At 36.0% G+C, this 25,040-nt stretch overlaps 1 protein-coding gene across 1 annotated transcript; it reads left to right on the top strand.

Moving 5' to 3' along the window:
* The first annotated feature begins 15,103 nt into the window (after positions 1-15,103).
* LOC130966543 (secreted RxLR effector protein 161-like) lies at positions 15,104-15,580 on the top strand. Its single transcript, XM_057891358.1, has one exon. The coding sequence runs from the start codon at positions 15,104-15,106 to the stop codon at positions 15,578-15,580; it is 477 nt and encodes a 158-aa protein (XP_057747341.1).
* Positions 15,581-25,040: the final 9,460 nt, after the last annotated feature.

Here is a 25,040-nt window from a genome sequence, read left to right as displayed (position 1 = left end):
ATATAACAAATGCGTAAGGGGGTTGGGGAGGCGCGTCTGATTGAAATTACATGGATAGCTTGGATGAAAAAATTACATGGATGTAGAGCTTTTCTGTTTTTATAATGCACAAATTTTTATTAGAGAATACAAAAATGTATTAATATAACACACAAATTTTTAAATATAACGCAAAATTTTATACATAACATAAATTTATTGATATACAAATTATTACATATAGTATATAATTTTTTTTATATAGTACACAAATTTTTGTACATAACATACAAATTTTTTTAGTGTGAATATATCTTGTTAATTGGATGAGTCAATGTTCTAGGTGTGTAGTCTTTTAAAAATTTCTGTACTACACATCAAAATTTTAGGCACCAAGATTTTTGTTCGGTACACTAAAATTTATGTGTTGTGCATATTTCATTGGTATAGTATAAAATTTTTTGTTGAAAAATTATTTAATTTTTTAATTTGTTTGTAGACAATACATATATTAATTATAATCATAAATTATACTATTTCAAATTAAATGACTTATATAACGGTGATCTCATTTATTGTTATAAATGTTAAATTGAATAAGTCATAATTATTTTTAATTTAGAATTAGATGAGAATAAAATCAAATACTATCTTTTGGGTTTTAGATACTATTTTTATTTGAGTTTCAGGGTTAATAAGTGCCATGCTTAAATATAAATAGTGACTTCAGATTTCGGTTCCCAACATACCAAAGCCACCTTAACATCTCTGTTCCCATTAGAAGAGTTGCAATTCAGCCGCCCTATTAGGGATACAAAATGTTTTGGTTGAGAAAGATTGAGACAACTATTTTATTAATTTTTAATTTTTAATTTCTATGAATTAAAATACGCTTCCGCACTATGATATATAATTTTAGTGATTCAATACGAATGATTTGGATTAAGAAAACAATTTATTCTAACTAGTGGTATCATTGTCATTCTTAATTTAATCATAAAAAAAATACTTGGTTTAAGTTTTTTTTGGATAAATATGCATATATGTGTTATTTACATTATATATAAAATTGTTGCATGCAGTATGAAATTATTTGCGTTATGTGTATGCATCATATAACCATATATATTATAGGAAGGTGTTCACGTATAGTATTGTGTTTATGCGGTACGTGATGTTTCGCATTCTTAAATCGGTTAGATATAATATAAAATAGTGGAATGGTGAAGATTGAGGGCACGTGGTACTTGGTGGACGAGAGTCTGCAGTACTTATGGTGGAGTCTCAACGGGCTGGAAAGTTATTCATTCAGTAAATAAGGAGTTGGCGTGTATGCCCAAAGGTGAGTTGATGCTTGGAAATTGTAGTGGCGTGCTATGCCGAAGCAAGCGGAGTGGAATTGGCTTGGGGCTGTAAATTTTTTTTTGGTTCCTTTTCTGCTGCGATTGGACCATGTTCCATGGTTTGGGTCAGTTGAATTTTATAAAAGAGAAATATTGTGTTGTATGGTTTTAAATTGGTGCTTTCCAAAAATATAATGTGAACATGTTTTTGTTGTTGGTGCTATTTAGGAAAAGAGTATAGAAAAATGGTTTAGTTAGTAAGTGTTTTTGTGCTGTTATTGTTTACTATCTTGTAATTAGTGCTTAAATAATTAAAAATATATAGAATAGAGAGTGATTAGTACACAGTGATAAGTTATTTCGTTGAGTTACTATCAAATTTTGAAAGAGAAGGGTGGTAAGTATAAGGTATATTGAATAGCGTGAGTCCATGATAAAATTAGTTAGTAAATTTATGTTAAAGCAAATTTTTTGTAATGTAATTGTATTATGATAAAATTTGTGAGTGACTTATGTATTTAATATGCTTATATGCATATTAAAAATTTGATTAAAAACATGAGAGATTAATTTTTCTGACAAAAATAATTTTTTAAGTATTGTATGGAAAAAAAATTCAAAACCCAAGTTCTGATTGCAAATTGTGTTGATGATTAAGTTGGATGATTTTTCATGAATTTACCTCTTTGTATCCCCGTGAAATAAAACACTAATATTACTACTTACCACGTTTAATTTACACATTGGGACAAGTTAGACGTGTTGGATTTGCAGACATATAAGGAAAACTTTAACGTCTGTGGGTTGTAATTTTTAAGCCAAGCCCAATCTTAGAATATCAATAAACTATAGACTGAGACATTGAAACTACAGCAGACTTTGTAGAAGTTTTACTATACAAAGAGACACGAGGGAACTAGTGAAGGTGATGATAGGAAAAAGACAACCAACAAACAAGAACCACATGTGAGAAATAGTAGGTAGGCAAGGGTGAGTAACAGGAGAGAGGCTTCAAGGTTTGGGATGTTATTTTAAGCGTGGAGCGGAGATGCAGTTGCAGTAGGCAGTGTTAAAAAAGATCAGTCCATTTTGGGTGTGACGGTCGAGGTGGATGCATCCAGGCTGCGATAGGTGATTGCGTCGAGATAAAAAACCTATTCCTGTGCCTCGTCGGTGGAGTTTGAGACCGTTAAATTTGTCTTTCCCTTTCACAGGATGTTACAGTAGTCGTTGGCGAGGTTGGCATACTTGTTTGTCAAAGTTTGGACAATATCGTAGTTGTAGTCATACACAACGACATCTACGTTGCCACAGAGTGCGCGTAGGGTCATTCTTGCTGCGTCTTCATCGCTTGTTTCCTCATCGAATGCAATTTGGCCGGACTCGACCAAAGCATCTTGAGACGTTGGAGGGACAAGGGAGGCGAGATGGCGGTAACATGTCCAACCGTCGCGGGAGGTCTTTGTGATAGCTCGGTACAACGGCTCTAGAATGTCAAGCTTGTCACAAATATCAGTGAGTAATTTTCGCATGCTGAAGCTGAGGAGGTGAGCGTTGGCAGGTTTTTTGAAGGCAAGGTCTTCACCTAGGAAAACAATGTAGCAGTTGTCAAGACCTGGAAGGAAATAAGATGTGTTTAGAGTATACATGTAAAGCGAGTTATGTGCAAGAGGAACTTGCTATGCAGGTAGAATGGAAGGGGGAGCTGGTCCTCGTAGTGGAACCTTTCATGCAGGGCTCGCAAAGCAAGACGCTGTCTGTCACGGGGATGATCCTGGGAAACTGGTTCCGGCGCGTAGCCGTTGTTTATGAGGTTGATACCACGATCGTAGTCCCCTTCACCGAAGAAGAGGATCCAGTCTTTGTCGGCATTTTCGAGAGTTGAAAACTTGGCCCAAGATGGATCATGAAAGTCACGGATCTGCTCTTGAACCTCCTCGAAGGAGTTGTAGATCCCAGGGACCCATTCGGCGAAGACACAATAATAGTCTGGCGTTTCCTATGTAGTCTCCATTGGAATAATATTTTCTTTTTGTTTTGTATTTGGCTGCTATGGCAATGGGGTGCATTTATATACATAGGAGTGCATGAATGTGAAGGGTGATGGTCAGTATTGGGTGGGGCATGATAAAATTTAGATTTTGAAAAGGGTTTTGATGTACTTGGCATTAGCAGAGAATCAGAATCTAATCTTCACTTGTTGGAAAAGCAAGCATAGTTTGACTGATAGGGTAAGGTTTCAGAAAAAAAGAGAAAATGTATATATTTTAAAATTTGTAGACAAGACTGGGATAAGGGTTTGGTTAGGGTTAGTTGTGTTTTTTTTTAAAATATCATAGGATTGAGGTTTTTCATAGATTAAAGGCAATGTATTTACTGTTTTACAATTTATTGTGTATGTTATGAAAGGCGAATAATAATTGGATGGTTTAAAGTTTTTTGTTTACCATTTTACTATATATTTTTTTGTGTTAATGAAAGAATGAAAATAATTAGTCATATATATTTAATGCATTCGAAAATATTATTGTAAAAAGAAATTAGAGTAATCCAATCTAAAAATAGATATAAATAAAGGTTATATATGTCCACATCCTATTTTAAACATAAATTGATAAAATATAAATTGATATGCTTTTTCTTTATCTAATTTGGTCTTTCTAATGGAATTAATAATTATGATTATATAAAAATAATTGAGAATTATACAAAGCCGAATTAAAAAAATAACCAAAAAAATTCTATGAAATACATGCATATATATAAAATGATTAAGAAAACTATAGGGGATTAGTTGCACCGACCCTTGTTAATAACCCATGGAACTAATTTTAGCAGGCTTCCTATGGATGTGGTTTCGAAAAATTAAAATGACTTTTGGAAAGGAACCCACAAACCATTGATGCAGAGGTAGTACGTGGTTCCCGAATAGATACAATAGAAATGATGGTCTAATCCCTATGACATATGATAATCATGTGCCTATGGTAGGCAATGCAGAAGACCATTGGAAGACGTTTCGATGCTCATTCCCTCGAAGGAAGAATGATGCAAAGGTTGTTGGAACCAAACAACAAGATCATCATTGTGAAAATTGAACTTGAACCCACTTGGCGTTCAACTGCTTCCCTTCCCTTCACTGCAAATGGGCCTGAAGTTATGGGCCACTTTGCCCATGGTGGGCCCCTGAGTATGATTTTTATTGTTATGGCTGTTTAATTCTATGAAAGGGAATCCATGTAATTTGTCTTCGCTCTCCTTTTATTCTCTACATACCTGAAGCCCAGTGAGAGATGCAAAAATTGGGTGCGAAACATGTATCGAGAAGGCTGGTAGAACAATAGCCCTGTTTCATCCTTTTATTCTATGATCATGGAATCACATTTCATGATGTGGATAGATAGACCCACTGGAGGCCGTAGGATCAACTTTTGTGATGATGATTGTGTGCACGGATAAAATGAATAGTAGCAGAAAGTATTAATGCCCATGGGTGTTCCGACGGATGAAAACGCACCGCAGGAAGCAAAAAGTGGAGTGGTTACCTTTCTTTTTACCCATTTCATGACATTGATTGGTGTAAAGCACATCATTTTCTTTTTACAATCAAATCCCAGTGAGCTTCATACAAACAACACTCTGTTTATCTTAGCTTACCCAAGGCGGAACCCCCATTCAGCACCGCCAAAACAGCAGCGAGGCAATGGAAAACTTGGATTCTTTCCTTATTAATTCTCAGGATCCCTCTAATGATCACGGGTAAGCAACATAAATGGACGTTAGGGTCTTTCTGTGTTGTTGTTGTTACCCCATTCATAGAATATGAATTTCATGTGGTGTCTTGTCTTCTTTTTGGATGGGTTGTAGGTTCGAAGGGGGACTCAACGCTCTTACCAATCCTCCGCTTGACACCATTTTGGAAAACAGTATGAACCTGGAGCTCAATATTGAAATGGTAGGTGTTAAACCTGTGATATTTTTCATTCTGTTTCTATTTTTGCTGGCTTGAATGTAGTTGATGATTAGAGTGTCGTAGCAGTAGCCATCATATTTTTTTGTGAGTAAAGATCGCTTCGAAGGTTTTACGTCCTAATGAAAATGATATTCTGTGGATAGCCTCCACCAGAGCACTTGTTCCAGATTGCTCATGGCGGTGGGGAAGTTGCAAAAAATGACAAGAAAGGCTTAGTTACCCGACTACTGAATTTGGCTGAGGTATGCATTGAGACTTTTCTTTGTAGGTTGTGTGGATTTATGTATCAAGTGCATCGATGTTGAATGAACACCAAGTACTGGCTGTCATGCTAAGCCCATGAAGTGTTCCGTTGCATTGACTTTACTTTTGTTTGTTGGTGGACTCCTATTGAGAACCATGTTTGGCTGCCTTTTTTCTTCAAAAACCCTAGCCACAAATCTCACACTAGTTTTCTTAGACGCCACTTGGTATTACACCGTATGACGAAATCAGTTGGCTTGACATTAGCGTACCTTGTAATGGTCAAAAGTTAGTATTCCCTTTTCAATTGAATGATACGACATAAGTGGCTACTATATGACATCGTCCACAGTTAATGGTTATGTGACTTATTCTGCAGGGCATTGAGCATAAGGTTGCTGACGTGGATGATCACATTGCAAACTTGGAGACAAAATCGGAGATGTTCGAAGGCATGCTTCTAAGGATCCTTGAAATGACTCAAAGACACTATAAAGACCACCATAAGATTGTAATGGTTTCCTGGTCAAACGGGGAAATTGCTAGGGGAAAAGTTGTGGATGTCCAAAGCTATTGTGGCTATGCAAATGTGCCAGACCAAAAGACACAGCCGTCTGGCCATGCTGGGAAGCTTCTACAACAGGGCATCTCAGCTAGTGTCAAATCCACAGCGGAAAAAGGGAAGGCCGTCTAGAAAGAATCATTGCATGACAACTCCCTATTGGATATTTTTGTTCCCAATTCCCCCCTGAAGATGATGTTGTTGTCATCGAAAAGTTACATTCTAACCAGGAAAAAACCAGTGAAATCTCCATTATTGCATCTGCAGAGAAGTCATCCTCCCCGCATTGGTCTATTGGCACTCCGAAGATATCCTCCGACAACGCTGTAGTCAAAAGACTAGTACCTGGTGGTCTGCGGGAAAAGATAAAAGTTTTCATCATGTTTCTAAAATCGTAAGTCCTTCTACTCTGCCTAATATTGACCAAGAAACTTTTTGCAGGAGGAGTTAAGTCTTCCTTTATGGAGCCAATTTGAAACAACGACACAGGTAGCTGGTTTATATAGGTCCACACCATCGACTCCGAAGGCGTAGAAGCTCCCGAGGCTTGAGCATGTGGAAAACACGCCAATGCATGTGGAAATCACACCAATATGGGATAGTTCTATTGCCCATGTCATCATACGACCCACCAGATCGGGTTTTCGTAAGATTTGTCTGATGGCTTGGTCGATTCTCAAAGTGATCGGGTGCCCTTAGAAATATTGCCTTAATCTCCGAGGGAAGATTAGCAAAGCATATGCTAACTTTTCCAACTTGGTGTACCTTATTAGCTCCGCTCCTTGGAGCACTTTACTAATGAAGTACATTGGTTGTTAGATTTTGTCTTCTTTTCGAATCAGAACGGCCGCCATGGCTTCCTCCGTCACGGCTAGATAGAGGTACAGGATCTCCCCTTCTTTCGGTTCCCTGAGCACTGATGGTTTCGATAAGATTCTCTTGAAGTGGTTGAAGGCTTCCTCACAAGTTGGAGTCCATTCAAAGGCTATTCCTTTCTTCATTAGATTGAATAAGGGAAGGGCCTTTGCTGCCGACGCCTCGATGAAATGAGACAAAGCCGTGAGCCTACCTGCCAGTCTTTCAATGTCCTTGACACTTCCTGGGCTTGACATCCAGAGAATTGCTTCACATTTGTCTGGGTAGGCTTTAACTCCTCTTTGTGTGATCATAAAGCCCAAAAACTTCTCCGCTTCCATAGAAAATGCACACTTCAAAGGGTTCAACCTCATGTTGTGCTTCCAAAGCGACCCAAATACAACTTCCAACTCGGTAACCAAACTATTCGGTTTGGTCGTCTTTACCAATATATTATCGATGTACACTTCAACCGACTTGCCGATATGCTCCTTAGATTTTGCTCATTAATCTTTGGTAGGTGGCCCCTACATTTTTCAGCCCAAATGGCATGATCTTGTAGCAATAGATCCCAGTTGGCGTTATGAACACCGTTTTTTCCTCGTCAGGGCGGTGCATCGGGATCTGGTTGTACCCTGAGTACGCGTCCATAAAGCTCAGAAATCGGTATCTCGCTCCCGCGTCTACTAGGGCATCAACGTTGGGAAGGGGGAATGAATCTTTTAAACATGCTTTATCAAGGTCCGAATAATTGACTCACATCTTCTACTTTTCATTGGCTTTCTTAACGAGGACGATGTTAGAGAGCCACATTAAGTGCTCCAATTCCCTTATAAAACCGACTTCTAACAAACTAGCCGTCTTCTTGGCCACCTCGTTAGCCCTTTTCGGTGACATCTTCTTTCACCACTGTGCAACTGGTCTGGCATCTGGCTTCACAGCCAGACGATACGACATAAAATTGGGATCTACTCTTGGCATGTCAATTGGGGTCCAGGCGAATAAATCTCTGTTTGCTCTGATGGCCTCAATGAGAGGTCCCTTTAACTCATGGGGGAGGTTTCGGTTTACGAAAGAAAACTTGTCCTCCGTGTCTCCTACCTGGAACTTCTCCAGGTCTCCTTGAGGCACTAGCCTCAGCTTGTCATCAACCCTTGCATCCAAGTCTGCCAGGAACACCCCAGTTGCCTTCTTTGACTTCTTCCTTAATGATAGACTGGCCTTATCGCAAGCAACCTCTATTTCCAGGTCTTCTCGGATAGATCATACAACTTTCCTATCCGTCATGAACTTCAACGTGAGGAGCTTTGTGCAAATCACCATCGACAGCTCATCGGTAGTTTTTCTTTCTAAGATCACATTGTATGCCGTGGAGTCCTTCAAGACCACGAACTCAGCCATTGTTGACTTCCTGTTTTCCCTGGATCTAACACCGATCGGAAGCATGACCACCCCGTCGGGTCTTATATAATTATCTCCTAAGCCTACAACTCTATGCTGATGACTTTTGAAGTCATTCTCTTTAAGCCCCAAGACATTGAACACTTTTCGAAAAATGATGTTCGAGTTTGCTCCTGTGTCCACTAGGATTCGCTTGACGAGGCCCGTCTCGATTCTCACCATGATCACTATTGGCGGATCCTCGGGAAGGTCGTGGAACCGGTGATCCTCCAAGCCGAAAGATATTTTCGGGAGCTCATTAGATTGAGCATTATGACTTCCTGATGTCACGACTAGGACCTTTGCATTCTTTTTTTCTGCTGATTTTGACTTGGGTGGTGCGTCTCTCCTGACCATGACATTAATGATTACAGTTGGAGCATTGTCCGCATTCTCGGAAGTCCCCTGCCTTGGCTTCATAGCTTGGTTCCGATCCTCTTCGGATCATTCCCGCTCTCTTCTTCTTGGTTCCCTTATGAACTGTGAGGACTCTGTCAGCTTCCCTTCTCGAATGGCCTGCTCCAAAGTGTCCTTCAGATCAAAACAGTTTTGGGTTTTGTGTCTAAAACCCTTACGGTAGTCAAAATACAAACTTTTGTTTCCACCTTTTCTATCCTTAAGCTACCTAGGTTTGGACAGTATGCCTTTGTCTACAATTTTTTGATAGACTTCCACAATAGGTGCCATTAGAGGGGTATATTTAGTAAACTTGCCTACCCAGAAAAACAATTTGTATGGTTTTCCGGATGTTCCCTCCTTTGGCGCCGCTTTTGGCTTTTCCAAGTACCCGGCCTGACGTACTGGCGGGTTGGGTGGATACCACTTATTGGCGGCCACCACTTGGCTAACTTCTTTATTGTTAATATACTCCCTCGCCATATTTTGGATCTCTTGCATGGTCTAGACAGGCTTGGTAGTGAGATGCTTCCTGAAGTCCTCATTCAATAGGCCGTTTGTCAAGCATAGACTCGCTATCGAGTTCGTCAGGCCATCAATCTTTAGACATTCATCATTGAACCAGTCGAGAAATTTCCTCGTCAGCTCTCCATCATGTTAGGTCACACCTAGAAAGTTGATCGGGTGCTTGGCCTTGGCTATCCGTGTGGTGAATTACGCTAAGAACCTCTGTGTGATATCCGCAAAGGCCATAATGGACTCTTGCGGAAGCGCGTTAAGCCAATGTATCGCCGAACCTGCCAAGGTTACATGGAAAGAATAGCACCTAACAGCATCACCAACACCCTCAAGGTTCATTTTGGCCTTCAAAGGGGTTGCACCCATAATGACGGGATCCCGCCGTTTCTTTCCTTTGTCTCTTTTTCATTCATCCTAGCCTTCCGACCTACCTTTGATGTGGGACCGAGCGTCAGTTCGTTCACACTCGTTATCCCTCCTGGGATCTTCCAGCCCCTTAGTCAGATACCAAGTATGAGATAAACTCAGATGGGAGTTCCTGCTGTGCACGGGATGGTAACGATCTCTCGCTGCCAGCTCCCTCACCAAGTTCTGCACTCGGTGCCTGAGCTCTTGCATAATCTTTGAGTTGTCATTGCCTGTGCTACCAAACGGACATCTCTCGAGAGATCGGGAGTAGGGTCACCTCGTTGGGATGGAGGTCTAGGCGTTCCTGAGAAGAGGCTGTTGAGCTCACCCTGCTTCTCAAGCAGGCTCCCCCTTCTTCTCGTATCTCCTCCACATGAGAAAAAAGCTACATATTTACGTCAGGTCCCCATAGACGGCGCCACTGTTTGGTTGCTCGGGTGAGTTGTAGTTTGGGTGGAGTCGGGTCTAAGCAACTGGTTGTGAAAGGGAATCTGGACCTGAGTGCGAGCTCCCCAAAGAGAAGGGTTGCTGGAGTCGTCGGTGTGTCGGTTAGTGGAACTACCTACAAAGACACTCCGATGCTAAAGTTATTGTCCGTATAATGCGATGGTAAATTAGGGTAAAAGTGACGGACCTCTAGGAGGGGTAGGTCCCTCCTCATTTATATTCTGAACTCAGGTGGACCCCTTCTCTTGGGGCCATCTACCTGGAAGCTTCTGCTAGTTGTCTAGATCTTCTCAATAAGGCATTATGTGGCATGCGGGTCACCTCTGGATTCAGGTCGACTACCCGGTGGTTCGGTGGTCCGTAATTGGACCCATGGCCCTTGTTGGGCCAGGCCGGAACAAGGTATAAAGGTAAAGAGAACATAAAGGAGTGTATTATGAAAATGTCTTATCTTGCTTCTAAATTAAAAGCACTAAAGTTAGAGTTGTCTGAAGATTTTCTCGTGCAGTTCATTTTGATCTCTCTTCATGCACACTTTGGGCAATTTAAAGTGAGTTATAACACTCTGAAGGAAACTTGGTCCCTAAATGAGCTCATATCTCACTGTGTACAAGAAGAAGAGAGGCTACAACAAGATAAACCTGAAAGTGCTCACATAGTTTCATCTTCTCGGTATAAAAGAAAGCATGATACTACTGTAAATGTGCATTCTCAGTAGAAAATGGTAAAGAAACAGGATCAAGTTTTAACCTGTTTCTTCTATAAGAATCGAATATGGGACACATAAAGAAGGATTGTACCAAATATGCCACTTGGCATGTAAAGAAGGATATGATTCTTACTTTCCTTTGTTCTGAGGCCAATTTAAGTTATGCACCTGTTGATACTTGGTGGGTAGATTCTGCTACTACTACTCATATAAGTGTTACTATGTAGGGTTTCCTTGTGGAGCCGACCGCCAAGTGATGCTGAAAGATACATATATGTAGCAGACTACAATATAGTTGCATTCGAAGTTATAGGAACCTTTAGATTATGTTTCACGAGTGGAGTTTACTTGGATTTATTTGAGGCATTTTATGTACTATCGTTTAGGCAAAATTTAGTTTCTGTTTCTCGTTTGGACAAATCGGGTTATTTTTGTTTGTTCAAAAATAATAAAGTAAGTCTCTTTTATAATTCGAATAATATTTGCTCTGGCCGTTTGATGGATAATCTATATAGGCTTGATTTGAATTTCTATAATAATGAAATACTGCAAACAGGTACAAAACAAAAACTAAATGAAAATTTGGTATCGTTATGGCACAAATGCCTAGGTCCATATCTAAATAGAAAATTCAGAGGCTCGTACTAGATGGAATTATTGGACCTCTAATTTGGCAGACTTTGAAGTTTGCATTGAGTGAATAAAGGAGAAAAGGACAAATAAAAGGAAATTAGGTGCTGAGAAAGCTAAAGATGTCTTAAAATTGATACATACCGATATATGTGACTCATTCTCTACTGTCTCTTGGAATGGACAATGGTATTTTATTACGTTCATAAATGATTATTCTCATTATGGGTATCTATGTTTAATTCATGAAAAGTCCCGAGCCTTGGATGTTTTCAAGTTTTTCAAAGCTGAAGTTGAACTTCAACTTGGGAAGAAAATTAAAGCTATCAAATCTGATCGTAATGGTGAATACTACGGAAGATATGATGGTCCAACGTCCCAGGCCTTTTGCTCTTTTTCTAGAGGAGTGCAGTATTGTTCCGCAATACACCATGCCAAGCAAACCTATCATGAATAGTATTGCAGAGCGAAGGAAGCGAACTCTTAAGGACATGGTGAGAAGTATGATTAGTCATTATTTCTTTCCTGAATCACTTTGAGGAGAAGCCTTAAAGCAGTGTATATCCTTAATAGGGTGCCAAGCAAAATAGTTAACAAAATCTCTTATGAAATTTGGACTGGAAAAAGACCCAGTATAAAGCATTTGCACATTTGGGGATGTCCAGCTGAGGCGCGATCTTATAAGCCGCATGAAAGAAAATTAGACTCAAGAATAATTAGTTGCTACTTTGTTGGTTATGCTGAACGTTCAAGGGGGTACAAGTTTTACAATCCTGCATCAAGATCTATTTTTGAAACGGAAAATGCGAGATTTCTCGAGGATGTTGAGTTTGGAGGGAAGGAAATATTAGGAATGTTACTTTTGATAAGGATTCTGTAACTAATAATGATCAGGTCTTTATATCTATTATTATTCAAGATGCAATTATAGTACAAGAGCACAATGAGAATCCTACTGTAGATCTGGTGCACGAAATTGTGATCTCTAACAATGGCATTCAACTTGGTATGCGTATTTATAACTCAGCACTTTTTTCACAACCTCGCATCACTAACCAGCAAGTGGACTGGGTCGTCCAAGTAATAAACCTTACGTGAGTAAGGGTCGATCCCACAGAGATTGTTGGTATGAAGTAAGCTATGGTCATCTTGTAAATCTCAGTCAGGCGGATAATAAATGGTAATGGAGTTTTTGAATAATAATAATAAATAAACAGAAAATAAAGATAGAAACACTTATGTAGATCATTGGTGAGAATTTCAGATAAGTGTATGGAGATGCTTTGTCCCTGTTGGATCTCTGCTTTCCTACTGCCTTCCTTTAATCCTTCTTATTCCTTTCCATGGCAAGCTGTATGTAGGGCATCACCGTTGTCAATGGCTACATCCCATCCTCTCAGTGAAAAAGGTCCAAATGCTCTGTCACGGCACGGCTAATCATCTGTCGATTCTCGATCATGTCGGAATAGAATCCATTGATTCTTTTGCGTTTGTCATCACGCCCAACAATCGCGAGTTTGAAGCTCGTCACAGTCATTCAATCCCAGAATCCTACTCGAAATACCACAGACAAGGTTTAGACTTTCCGGATTCTCATGAATGCCGCCATCAATTCTAGCTTATACCACGAAGATTCTGATTAAGGAATCTAAGAGATATGCGCCCGGCCTAAGGTAGAACGTAAGTGGTTGTCAGTCACGTGTTCATAGGTGAGAATGATGATGAGTGTCACGGATCATCACTTTCATCATGTTGAAGTGCAACGAATATCTTAGAACAGGAATAAACTGAATTGAATAGAAAATAGTAGTAATTGCATTAAAACTCGAGGTACAGCAGAGCTCCACACCCTTAATCTATGGTGTGTAGAAACTCCACCGTTGAAAATATATAAGTGATGGTCCAGACATGGCCGAATGGCCAGCCCCCAAAATGTGATCAAAAGACCGAATGATCAAAAGACTAGATAGTCAAAGACACTGAATACAATAGTAAAAAGTCCTATTTATACTAGACTAGCTACTAGGGTTTACAAAAATAAGTAATTGATGCAGAAATTCACTTCCGGGACCCACTTGGTGTGTGCTTGGGCGGATCTTGAACTTTACACATGCAAAGGCTTCTCTTGGAGTTGAACACCAAGTTGTAACGTGTTTTTGGCGTTCAACTCTGGTTTGTGACGTGTTTCTGGCGTTTGACTCCAGAATGCAGCATGGAACTGGCGTTGAGCGCCAGTTTGCATCATCTAATCTCAAATAAAGTATGAACTATTATATATTGCTGGAAAGCTCTGGATGTCTACTTTCCAACGCCGTTAAGATCGCGCCATTTGGAGTTCTGTAGCTCCAGAAAATCTATTTCGAGTGCAGGGAGGTCAGAATCCAACAGCATCAGCAGTCCTTTTGTCAGCCTGAATCAAATTTTTGCTCAGGTCCCTCAATTTCAGCCAGAAAATACCTGAAATCATAGAAAAATACACAAACTCATAGTAAAGTCCAGAAATGTGAATTTAGCCTAAAATCTAATGAAAACATCCCTAAAAGTAGCTAGATCCTACTAAAAACTACCTAAAAATAATGCCAAAAAGCGTATAAATTATCCGCTCATCAAGATCCAGGTACAGTACAAGAGAATAATGAGAATCCTCCTCAATTCCAACCCATACATCAAGCTCAACAACCTCAAGAAGTGCATTAAGGAGATTCAGCAGAGAAAGGAGAAGTGCAATTTTGGATGAATATGTAGTCTATCTCCAAGAACATGAGGATGACATCGGTTTGACAGAGAATGACCCAATCAATTTTCTTCAAGCCATGCAAAGTTCTAACTCTGAAAAGTGGAATGATGCCATGAAAGAAGAGATGAATTCTATGAAAGACAATGATATTTGGGACCTCGTAGAATTACCAGAAGGTGTGAAACCAATTGGTAGTAAATGGATATTTAAAACCAAAGGGGATTCTAAGGGTAATGTCGAGAGATATAAATCTCTTCTAGTCGCTAATGGCTTTACTCAAAAGGAAGGCATATACTATAAAGAGACTTTCTCTCCGGTATCATTGAAAGACTCTTTTAGAACCATAATGGCACTAGTAGCTCATTTTGACTTGGAGATACATCAGATGGATGTAAAGATAGCGTTTCTCAATGGTGACATTGATAAAAAGATGTATATGGTACAACTAGAAAATTTTGTATCAGGTGATTCAAAATCTATGGTTTGTAAGTTAAAGAAATTCATCTATGGTTTCAAACAAGCTTCTCATCAATGGTATCACAAGTTTCATCAAGTCATTACCTCATATGATTTTAAGGTAAATATCATAGATGAATGTGTATACCGCAAGTTCAGTAGGAGTAAATACATATTTTTGGTCTTATATATTGATGACATTTTACTTGCCAGTAACGATATAGTCTTGTTACATGAAACTAAGAAATTTTTATCGAACAAATTCGAAATGAAAGATTTTAGTGATGTCTCTTTTGTATTAGGAATCGAGATACTAAGAGATCACTTTTAAGGTATTTTTGGATTATCACAAAAGAACTATATCAAAAAGATTTTAAGTAGATATGACATGGAAAGTTAAAGACCAATGGACATTCCCGTAGCTAAAGGAGACAAGTTTAGTCTCAAGCAATGTCCCAAAAATAATCTTGAGAGGATAGCAATGCATGATAAACCTTATGCATCAGCACTAGGGAGTTTAATATATGCTCAAGTCTGCACACGTCTCGATATATCATTCATAGTGGGAGTGTTGGGTAGATACTTGAGCAAACTGGGCATGGATCATTGGATAGCTGTTAAACGCGTAATGTGTTATTTGAAAAGAACAAAGAATTACATGCTTATTTGTTGGAGATTAGAAAATTTGGAGATCATTGGGTACTTTGATTCCGATTTTGTGGGATGCCAAGATAATAGATGCTCTACTTCAGGTTGTGTCTTCATGTTGGCTGGAGGACCTATTGCATGGAAGTCTAACAAACAGACTCTTGTAACTTCTTCAACAATGGAGGCTGAGTATGTTGCTTGCTTTGAGGCATCCAAACATGGCATATGGTTGTAGAATTTTGTCACTGAGTTTCGTATAGTAGATGACATTAAAAGACCATTTAAGATATTTTGTAACAATAAGTCAGCAGTACTATATATACTCCAACAACAATAAGAGCTTGACAAAATCGAAGCATATAGACATCAAGTTCTTAGTTGTCAAGGAAAAAGTTCAAGAAAAATAGATTTTCATAGAACATATAGGAACAGAGTATATGCTAACAGACCTATTAACCAAGGGATTGATCCCTAAAACCTTTCATGAGCACACTGTTCAGATGAGTGTCAATCTTTGTGATGTTTTGGTTTAGTGGGATTTTATTTTATGCTATATGTCCTATGACAGATATTGAATTATCTTTCTACAGAATTAATTTGATGGTTGATTTCACATTATGTAAAACGTTTATTTTGCAATTTTTGTTTTGTGTTTGATCTCAATAAAGTTTTAAAGTTGGACCAGCTGGAAATAGACATGCACGAGATCACATGGCATGTAATTTTCATATTACTCATCCAAATTTGATCTATGTTATTAAATATATTAATATGGTGATCACCGTGGTTTAGTCTTAACACTAATGTGATAAAAGTTGTGGTAATTTCATAACTAATATATGAGACGGACTAGATTGTTAAAGTAATAAGGAAATAGCATTCAAATGCGCGTATAAAGCTTATAAGATGTGATTGTCTCAAGAAAGAATATATGTATAGCCCAAATGGGAGATTGTTGAAAAATTATTTAATTTCTAATTTGTTTGTGGGCAATACATATATTAATTATAATTACAAATTATGTTATTTCAAATTAAATGACTTATATAATGGTGATCTCGTTTATTATTATAAATGCTAAATTGAATAAGTCATAATTACTTTTGATTTGAAATTAAATGAGAATAAAATCAGATACTATCTTTTGGACTTCAGATACTATATTTATTTAGGTTTTAGGGTTTAATGGGTGGCATACTCAAATATAAATAGTGACCTTAGGGTTTCGGTCCCCAACATACCAAAGCCGCCTCAACAACTCTTTTTCCATCAGAAGAATTGCAATTCAGCCTCCTTATTAGGAGGGATACAGAAAGTTTTGGTTAATGAAGACTGGGACAATTTTTCCATTAATTTCTAATTTCTAATTTCTATGAGTAAAGGTACACTTTTGCACTATGATATACAATTTTGGTGATTCAATATGGATGATCTGGATTAATAAAATAATTTATTCTAACAATTTTTACATATAGCACACAAATTTTTGTACATAGCACATATTTTTACATATAGCACACAAACTTTTGATGCAAATGTATTTTGTTAGTTGGGTGAGTTAATATTCTGGGTATATAGTTTTTCGAAAATTTCTATATTGCACATCAAAATTTATGTGTTAAACACCAAAATTTTTGTGATGTACACCAAAATTGATGTGCTTTGCGTATTTTATTAGTTGAGTGTCAATATTTTGGGCATGTGATTCGTGAAAATTTTGTGCTGTATACTAAAATTTATGTTCTGTATACTAAAATTTATGTGTTGTGCATCAAAATTTCTATGTTATAGTTTTCTGAACATTTATAGGAAAAAAATGAAGACGACGAAAACGATGAGAATGATAATAAAAGAGGATAAGAGGAAAGAAAAGAAAAAAAATTAAACAACAATAATATTAATAAGAGGAGGATATTGAAAAAAAAAAGCGCGCAAAAATAGAAAAAGATAGTGACGACGACGATAACAAAGAAAGAAGAAAAAAAGAAAAAAGAAGAAAAAGAAAAAGAAGTGTATGCCTGTGTGCGAAAAAAAGAAACGCACAAAGACATAGTTAACAAAAATAATTTAAAAATATTTAAATACCTAATATTTTTTAATTTGATAATAATATTTTAAACTTTTTTAAAACATGATTTAAAAGTTAAAATTTTTTTAAGACATGCAGAGATTAAAATTATTTTCTTTATCAACAACAAAGTCATCGGTCAAAATACTAAAAAATCACATTCTCAGTTGTTATTATCTTGGAATGTTTAATACCAGCAATATCTGCAATAAAATAAATTACAACATAAAATAATAAACAGTCAAAAATATGATATCCAAATTATACAGTACGATCTTGATTTTTATTAGCACAATGAAAATTTCTTTAATTATTATTATACTATACTTTTATTTTGGTATGTTTTACAATGCTTACAAAATGTATATATATTTAAACTTTATAAAAGAGTAAGTCCTGTTTTTTAACATTTATATTTAAACAATTTAGATACAAAATTTATAGATACTATAGAATTGTTCTTTTATTTTTAGCTGGCTTATGTTTTACATCAGCACATTGGCATATGTTCAACCAAAGTTTTTCATTTAAATATCTATACTTTGAAATACACAATTTTGCCTCCTTTATCTTTATCTTTTTTAATCATTCTAGTTTAATCACAAAGAATAAGAAAATCCAAGGCATTACCTCATGCAAATACTAGCAAAGTGCCACTTGTCAGACTCCTATACTTCTCTATAAAAAACATTACTTGACAAAGTAGATGCTGCAAAAAATATTTATATTTTCTTTTCAATACCACCATTTGAACTTGACTTATACCAATTAAATACCATAACAATCCCAGGCAAATAAGGAACGGTTGTAATTGGCACTGCTACAGGACAATGACAAGGAACAGTCATTAGAATATTCTGTTTGAAGTTGAGAGAATATGATAGTTATAGATTTTCTTTTAACATTAGAAAATTTTCACTTTGTTTTGCTTTTTAGTTTTCCCTTACAATATCTAAGTGCTATTTTGGTTGTGTTTTTTTTTTTATAAATAGTCTTTATTTAAAATTACTTTTTTTTAATTAAAAATAGAAAAACTCAAACCCACCATTTCTAAGTGAATATAAAAAAATTATGCCATTTAAACTATAGTTCATTGACCTCATTTAAAATCACTTGAACAATATAAAAGTGTTATTTGTATATTTATTTGGCAAATAATTTTTTTTCAACTATTAAATATTAGCTTTTTTAATTATTAAATGTCAGATAACTATTAGATTTGTCAAAATATTTTTTCATTATTAAATTTATCTTCCGTTGTAAAAAATAGAGAAATTCTCCATATACAAGCATTTTTTTATACAAGTCTTTACAAGTTATTATATTAACGCGCTTGAACGTTACTGCACGTTCTTCTTCCTCTTCCTCTTCTTCTTTTTTTCTTTCGTTTCTTACTTTCTCTTTCTCCTTCTTCAACCGTTACTGCACAATTTCACTGCATCGTCTTCTTCTTCTTGCTGCACATTCTTCTTCCTCTTCCTCCTCTTCTTCTTCTTCTTTTCTTTCGTTTTTTGCCTTCTCTTTCTCCTTCTTCATTTACGTGCTTTTCTCTTTGTTTTCTTTTTTCGTTATTCTTGATTTCCATTATTTTTTGATATCAAGCTCTGAAATCATTTTTGAAGAAGAAGAAGCAGCAGAATATGAGGAGGAGAAAGAGAAAGAGTTCTGAATTATGCATAAAGTGTCCTTTGGGTGTATTTTCTATAATCGTTTGGGTGTATTTTCTGTAATCGTTTGGGTGTATTTCTGAAGTTTCATTATTTTCAAAACGATTTCAAAGCTTGATTTCAGAAACCATGAAAATCGAAAAAAAAGAAGTAAGAATACCAGTAATAAACGAGTAAAACAACTAATGAAAAGGCAAAGAGAATAACGAAGAAATATCGTTTGGGTGTATTTTCTATAATCGTTTGGGTGTATTTTCTATAATCGTTTGGGTGTATTTCTGAAGTTCTATTATTTTCAAAACAATTTCAAAATTTGATTTCAGAAACCATGAAAATCGAAAAAAAGAAGCAAGAATACCAGTAATAAATGCAAGTAAAACAACTAATGAAAAGGCAAAGAGAATAACGAAGAAATATCGTTTGAGTGTATTTTCTATAATCGTTTGGGTGTATTTCTGAAGTTTCATTATCTTCAAAACGATTTCAAAGCTTGATTTCAGAAACCATGAAAATCGAAAAAAAACGAAGCAAGAATACCAGTAATAAACGCAAATAAAACAACTAATGAAAAGGCAAAGAGAATAACGAAGAAATACATGGAGGAGGAGGAAGAAGAAGAAGAGAAGAAGAGGAAGAGGAAGAGGAAGATGAGTTGTTCATAATCCACGGTGAGTGAAGAAGAAGAAGAAGAAGAAGAAGAGGAAGAGGAAGAGGAAAAGGAAGATGAAGATGAGTTGTTCATAATTCACGGTGAGTGAAGAAGAGGAAGAGGAAGAGGAAGAGGAAGAGGAAGAGGAGTCGTTCATAATTCACGGTGAGTGTAGCGCTTTGGAAATTAAATAACGCATTAAAAGACTCTAATGTGTAGCAACTTGTAAAACTTGTAAGTCAAAAAGACTTGTATGTGTAGCAAGCCTCTAAAAAATATATGTGTGCACGCATAAATTAATTTTTAAATAGATTTTGGTAATTTTTATCTTCCGTTGTAAAAAATATATCTTTGTAATACATCTTGCATGTCAATTTTGGTAAATTCACCAATTTTAACTTCATATTCAAATTTTTACTTGGATTAATCTCTACATACAAGTGTTTTGCGCTTATAAGCTTTACAAGTTTGAAAAAAACGAAACCCACTAAACGCGCTGCTTATGTTACGTGCCTCTTTAACAGACTTTTAAATCAATTCAAATCAATTAACGCGCGAATATATAGCTTCTATTTTTCAAAAGATTTCATTTCTTTTTCGAATTTCTTGCCAAATTTGTTGGATCTCCTTCTTACTTCATTTTTTTTTCGATTTTCATAGTTTCTGAAATCAAGCTTTGAAATTGTTTTGAAGATAATGGAACTTTAGAAATACACCCAAACAATTATAGAAATACACCCAAACGATTACAGAAATATCTCCAAACGATTACAGAAATATAACAAAATAGTTACAGAATGGGTTACAGAAATATATCCAAACGGTTACAGAAATACACCCAAAAGATTATAGAAATACACTCAAAGAATTTAAGAAATACACCCAAAACATGGGGGAGACAGTATATTTCTTCTCGAAATCTTTTAATGTTTTGCTGGTTAAGGATGAGGCACATGGCAGAGACAATCTAAAAAAAACCTAGAAGAACAGTAAAACAGTACCTTGAATAATGTTTCTTCATTTTTTCTGGTGATTTTTAATAGAGATTTGTATCTTTTCTTCTTGATTTCTTCTACTCTTCGCGAGGAGTTGGAACATGTCTTTTGTTTCGAATGTCGCTTGAATATTGACGATTTGCGTTTTGATTGTGGAAGAAGAGGAAGAGTGCGGCATAATAAACGCGTGCGTTGGACACTCGATTTTAAAAGAGTAGTGCGCGTATTTTTTCTTGAATTTGGACCAACTTATATAACTGATAAATCAAAAAGGCTTGTATGTATAACATGCCTCTTTTTATTTATATGCTATGCATGTGTGCACTTTAACTTGTCGAGTATTAACATTCAATCTGATTATTTTCACACAGAAAATGCTTAGGACACTTATTCCATGAGTTTGAAGGTTTCCATATTTTCTTTTCAAAATAATAAAAACAAAATATTCTATATTCAATTATTAGGTGAAGATTTTAATTTTTACATTTGAACCAGTCCTTAATTGGAATATTTCAAGATAGTGAAATAATAATAACCAGTGAACTGATTAAACAGCCATAGACTCAGATACCTTCATGTACCGTGTCGTTTTGGCAGTGTTTAGTTACTGTTTCAAAAAAATAGAAATAAACATACATAAATACAAAGATACACAAATTTTATAATATATTTAATGATAATACACAAAACACGTCTATTTAATTTAAAAACTAATTTTATCCCCAAACCAAAACAACTTTAATAGTGTTAACCCTACTACCACCATCTCTAAATCTCCATGCCACCACTCATCATTTTTAATTTTTAATCTTATCTCAAATAATTAAAAGTAACTACTTTAATTCAAATATCAGTTACAAAATTCAAATTTTAAAAAGTTGAAATAATTTTAAAAAATAAATAGAAACAGATCTAACAAAAATATATCTTAGAAGGAAGATGAAGATTTGTTGAAATTGTGGATGAAAAAGAAAGAAAGTAGTGGCGACACGACGATGGGGATGACGACGGTGATGGCGAAGGGCGACCCAGTGAAAAGGGCAACGGCGAAATGAGGGAGGCGTCGGCGCCCACGAGCAAAGGCGGAAGAGAGGCCACCGAAGACACGGCAATAATGGCAATGACAACAACGTTGAAAGAGAGAGAGCAATGTTCTGAAAACCAGTTTGAATCGGCCGGTCGAATCGTGAACCGGACCAAAAAACGGATCGATCAATCATCAAAACCACGAAATTAAAAAATCGGAACTGAATTGGAGAACCGGCCAGTTTTTTAAGTTAGCAACAAAAAACTGCCGTTTTTGAGTTTTTTCCCTCTGAATCCCTAAATCACGAAAACTCTGAGACTGAGATCCCTAATTGGTAATTGGCTAATTGCCTTCGCTGCTCTCTCTGCTTCAGTGGTTCCCATTGTTGATTCTTCGAGGCTTCACTGAAGTCACTGGCGTCACCGCGTCACACGGGTCGAGGGCTCGCCGTCAAGCCACCGCCGTCGCGCCACCGCAGAGCCGTCGAGAACTGAGAAGTGAGAACGCCTCACTCTCACACGGGTCAAGTCACCGCTGTCGAGCCACCGCCGTCGAGCCACCGAAGCAGCCGTGGAGAACTGTGAAGGTGCCTTGGCTGTCTCCCACTGCCTCACTCTCACTCTCCCTGTTGCATGTTCTGCCTTGAAGGTGCCTTCGCTGTCTCAGTGTCTCCCACTCTCCCTGTGTTATTTTTTTTTGAACTGTGTAGTGTGATTACTCAAACTGATTGGAGATATTTTACTTTGAATTGAAACTGAGCTGTGATTCAAGATGATGAACACCATAACTGTAAACTTTGAAATTATGTCTCCCTGTTTAATTTTTCTTTGAACTGTGTAGTGTGAAACTGTGAACTGATTCAAGATTCAACATGAAACTGAACTGTGATTCTCCCTGTACTGTGATTATTGACTAGTGAGTGATTAGTGATTACTGAAACTGAACTGTGATTCAACATGATGAACTGTGAACGTTGGTTAATAATTGTTGTTTACTGATTAGTGATTAACTGATTACTTAAACATGAACTGATTTTGGTTTGTTTACTAAACTGGATTTTGTTGTTTGTTGGATAATTGTGAATAATTTTGAATAATTTTGGATGTTGTTTGTTGTGAACTTGAGAGTTGAGATTATTGGGTTGGATTGTTGGTAATGTTTAGGTATGGATGAAAGTATCAATCAAGAACCACCAAGGAATAATAATGCTGAAACTAATTCTGCTTCGAATGAACATTCTCTTCCTCCCGCGACTAACGAAAGTCAGTCACAAACTTCTAACATACATTACCAATGCTTATTTTGGTTCTTTGATTTTCAAGTTGCTTGCTGCTTCAATTTGAGGGGATTCTGAATTTTGGTTTAAACTGTGATTGAAGGTTCTTTGGTTTGGGTATTCTTCACTTTCCTGGAAGCTTAGCTTTTAATTCGTTGAGATCAAATTATTGTTTTCAACCTTGGTGATTTTTAGATATTCTTTTTGGTTGCTTTCTTTTTAAATGCTTCAATTGGTGTTGTTGTGTTGTTGTGTTGTTGCTGTGATTTAAATGTTCTTTTTGATTCTTTCTTTTTCTCGAATGCCCAGTCAATGCTTGATTGATTGACTTTGCTCACTGATTATATTTGATGATAAATTTTAGATTTATAACTCTATTACTGCTTTATTGTCCATTTGTATAGTTAAATTTTATTAAAGTTTCTTGAATTTGCACTATGTTATTGATTCAAAGTTTTTTTAGTTTTGTTCATTTTTTGGTTGCACCGTCCTTGCTCTCGATCTCTGCCGACTTGCTACCCCTCCTCTGTGTTGGATTTTTTTTGTTTCAGCTGTTGTGTTTTTGTTTCAGGTCCTGTTGTGTTTGTTGTTCAATACTATCAATTTGTTTTACTTTTTAACTCAGCTACATTAAAACAATATTTTCTATCTTTAACTTGTGCATTGTATATTTATATTTGACTATAATTATGTTTTAATGTGTTTATTTATATTTTATTTTTTATTTTATTATAAAACGATTTTTTCGGTTCAACCACGATCAAACCGGTTAAACCTATGAACCGATAAACCAGTAGCTAGAACAGTTTGATGACCGGTTCGGTTTTCAGAACCTTGAGAGAGAGTGTGTGTGAAGGTAGAAGAGAGGAGGATAGGAAGGAGGGAAGTAGTGGTAACGTCGGTAGTGACGGCAGCGATAATGGTAAAACTAACAAAAGGAGAAGGAGAAGCGAGTTACGAAGGTTAGGGTAAAGGATAATGATTGGAATTTTAAAAAATAATCAGGAATAAAATTGAAAAAATCCGTGTCTCATAGATTGTGTCTTAGGCTCCGTTTGGTTGATGTATATAATGAGATATAAACACAAAGACACGGACATTAAAGACATGGATATAAAATATTTGTGTCTATGTATTGTGTTTGACAAAAAATAAAGAACAAGACACACATATTTAAAAAAGACTAAATTACCTTCATTCAACCACAAATTTTACCACCATCATTGTATACCCATTACTCCAAACACGCATATCATCACCATTAAATTTTTATTTCTACTAATATTTTTTATTTCTTCTAATATCATCTTAAATTATCATTCAAATATTAAATATATAAATTTTCTTATAAAAAGTAAAAAACTAAAGTACAGAATTTATCAAAGATTAATCAAAATTTAAATAAATAAAAAAATTAAATGTACAATTTTTTTCTAGAAAATAAAAGGATAAATTTAGTTGTAGAATCTAAAAGAGAAAGAGAAAAAGAAGAAAGATTTGAAGAGATAAGAGGACAAATTTTAAAAATTCAATAAGGATAAAAGAGTAAAAAATCAGTATCTCACAAGTTTAGTCTCAGTGTCTCATCAAATTGGAGGTACACAAATTTAGTGTCTCTGTGTCCTTCCGTATCCTTTAAAAATTTGTCTCACTAAACCAACAGTAAACATGTGTCACCATATTCATGTCTCAACAAAACATAGACATCAACCAAATTTAAAAAAAAAATATATACTAAATATATATTTTTTATGTATATCTATATGTAATCGTGTCTTTTAAAATTTGTATTTCAATAAACAAATAGTATACACGTATTATCATGTCTATATTTTTAATAAATTTGAACATAAATCAAACAGAACCTATATTCATAGTGATTTTTTTAAAACATTTTTCAAGTAATTTTTGTGATATCGTACTTGTGATAATTCTCTATCTATTGTCCTTAAATTATGATATAATTTTTATTTTAACACAAATTTTTTTATTTAATGTGAATTTTGTTGGTGC

The sequence above is a fragment of the Arachis stenosperma genome, chromosome 3 (genome assembly GCF_014773155.1).
Source record: "Arachis stenosperma cultivar V10309 chromosome 3, arast.V10309.gnm1.PFL2, whole genome shotgun sequence".
Lineage (NCBI taxonomy): Eukaryota > Viridiplantae > Streptophyta > Magnoliopsida > Fabales > Fabaceae > Arachis > Arachis stenosperma.
The sequence above is the reverse complement of the archived record's forward strand: the minus strand, read 5'-3'. Positions and strand labels throughout refer to the sequence as shown.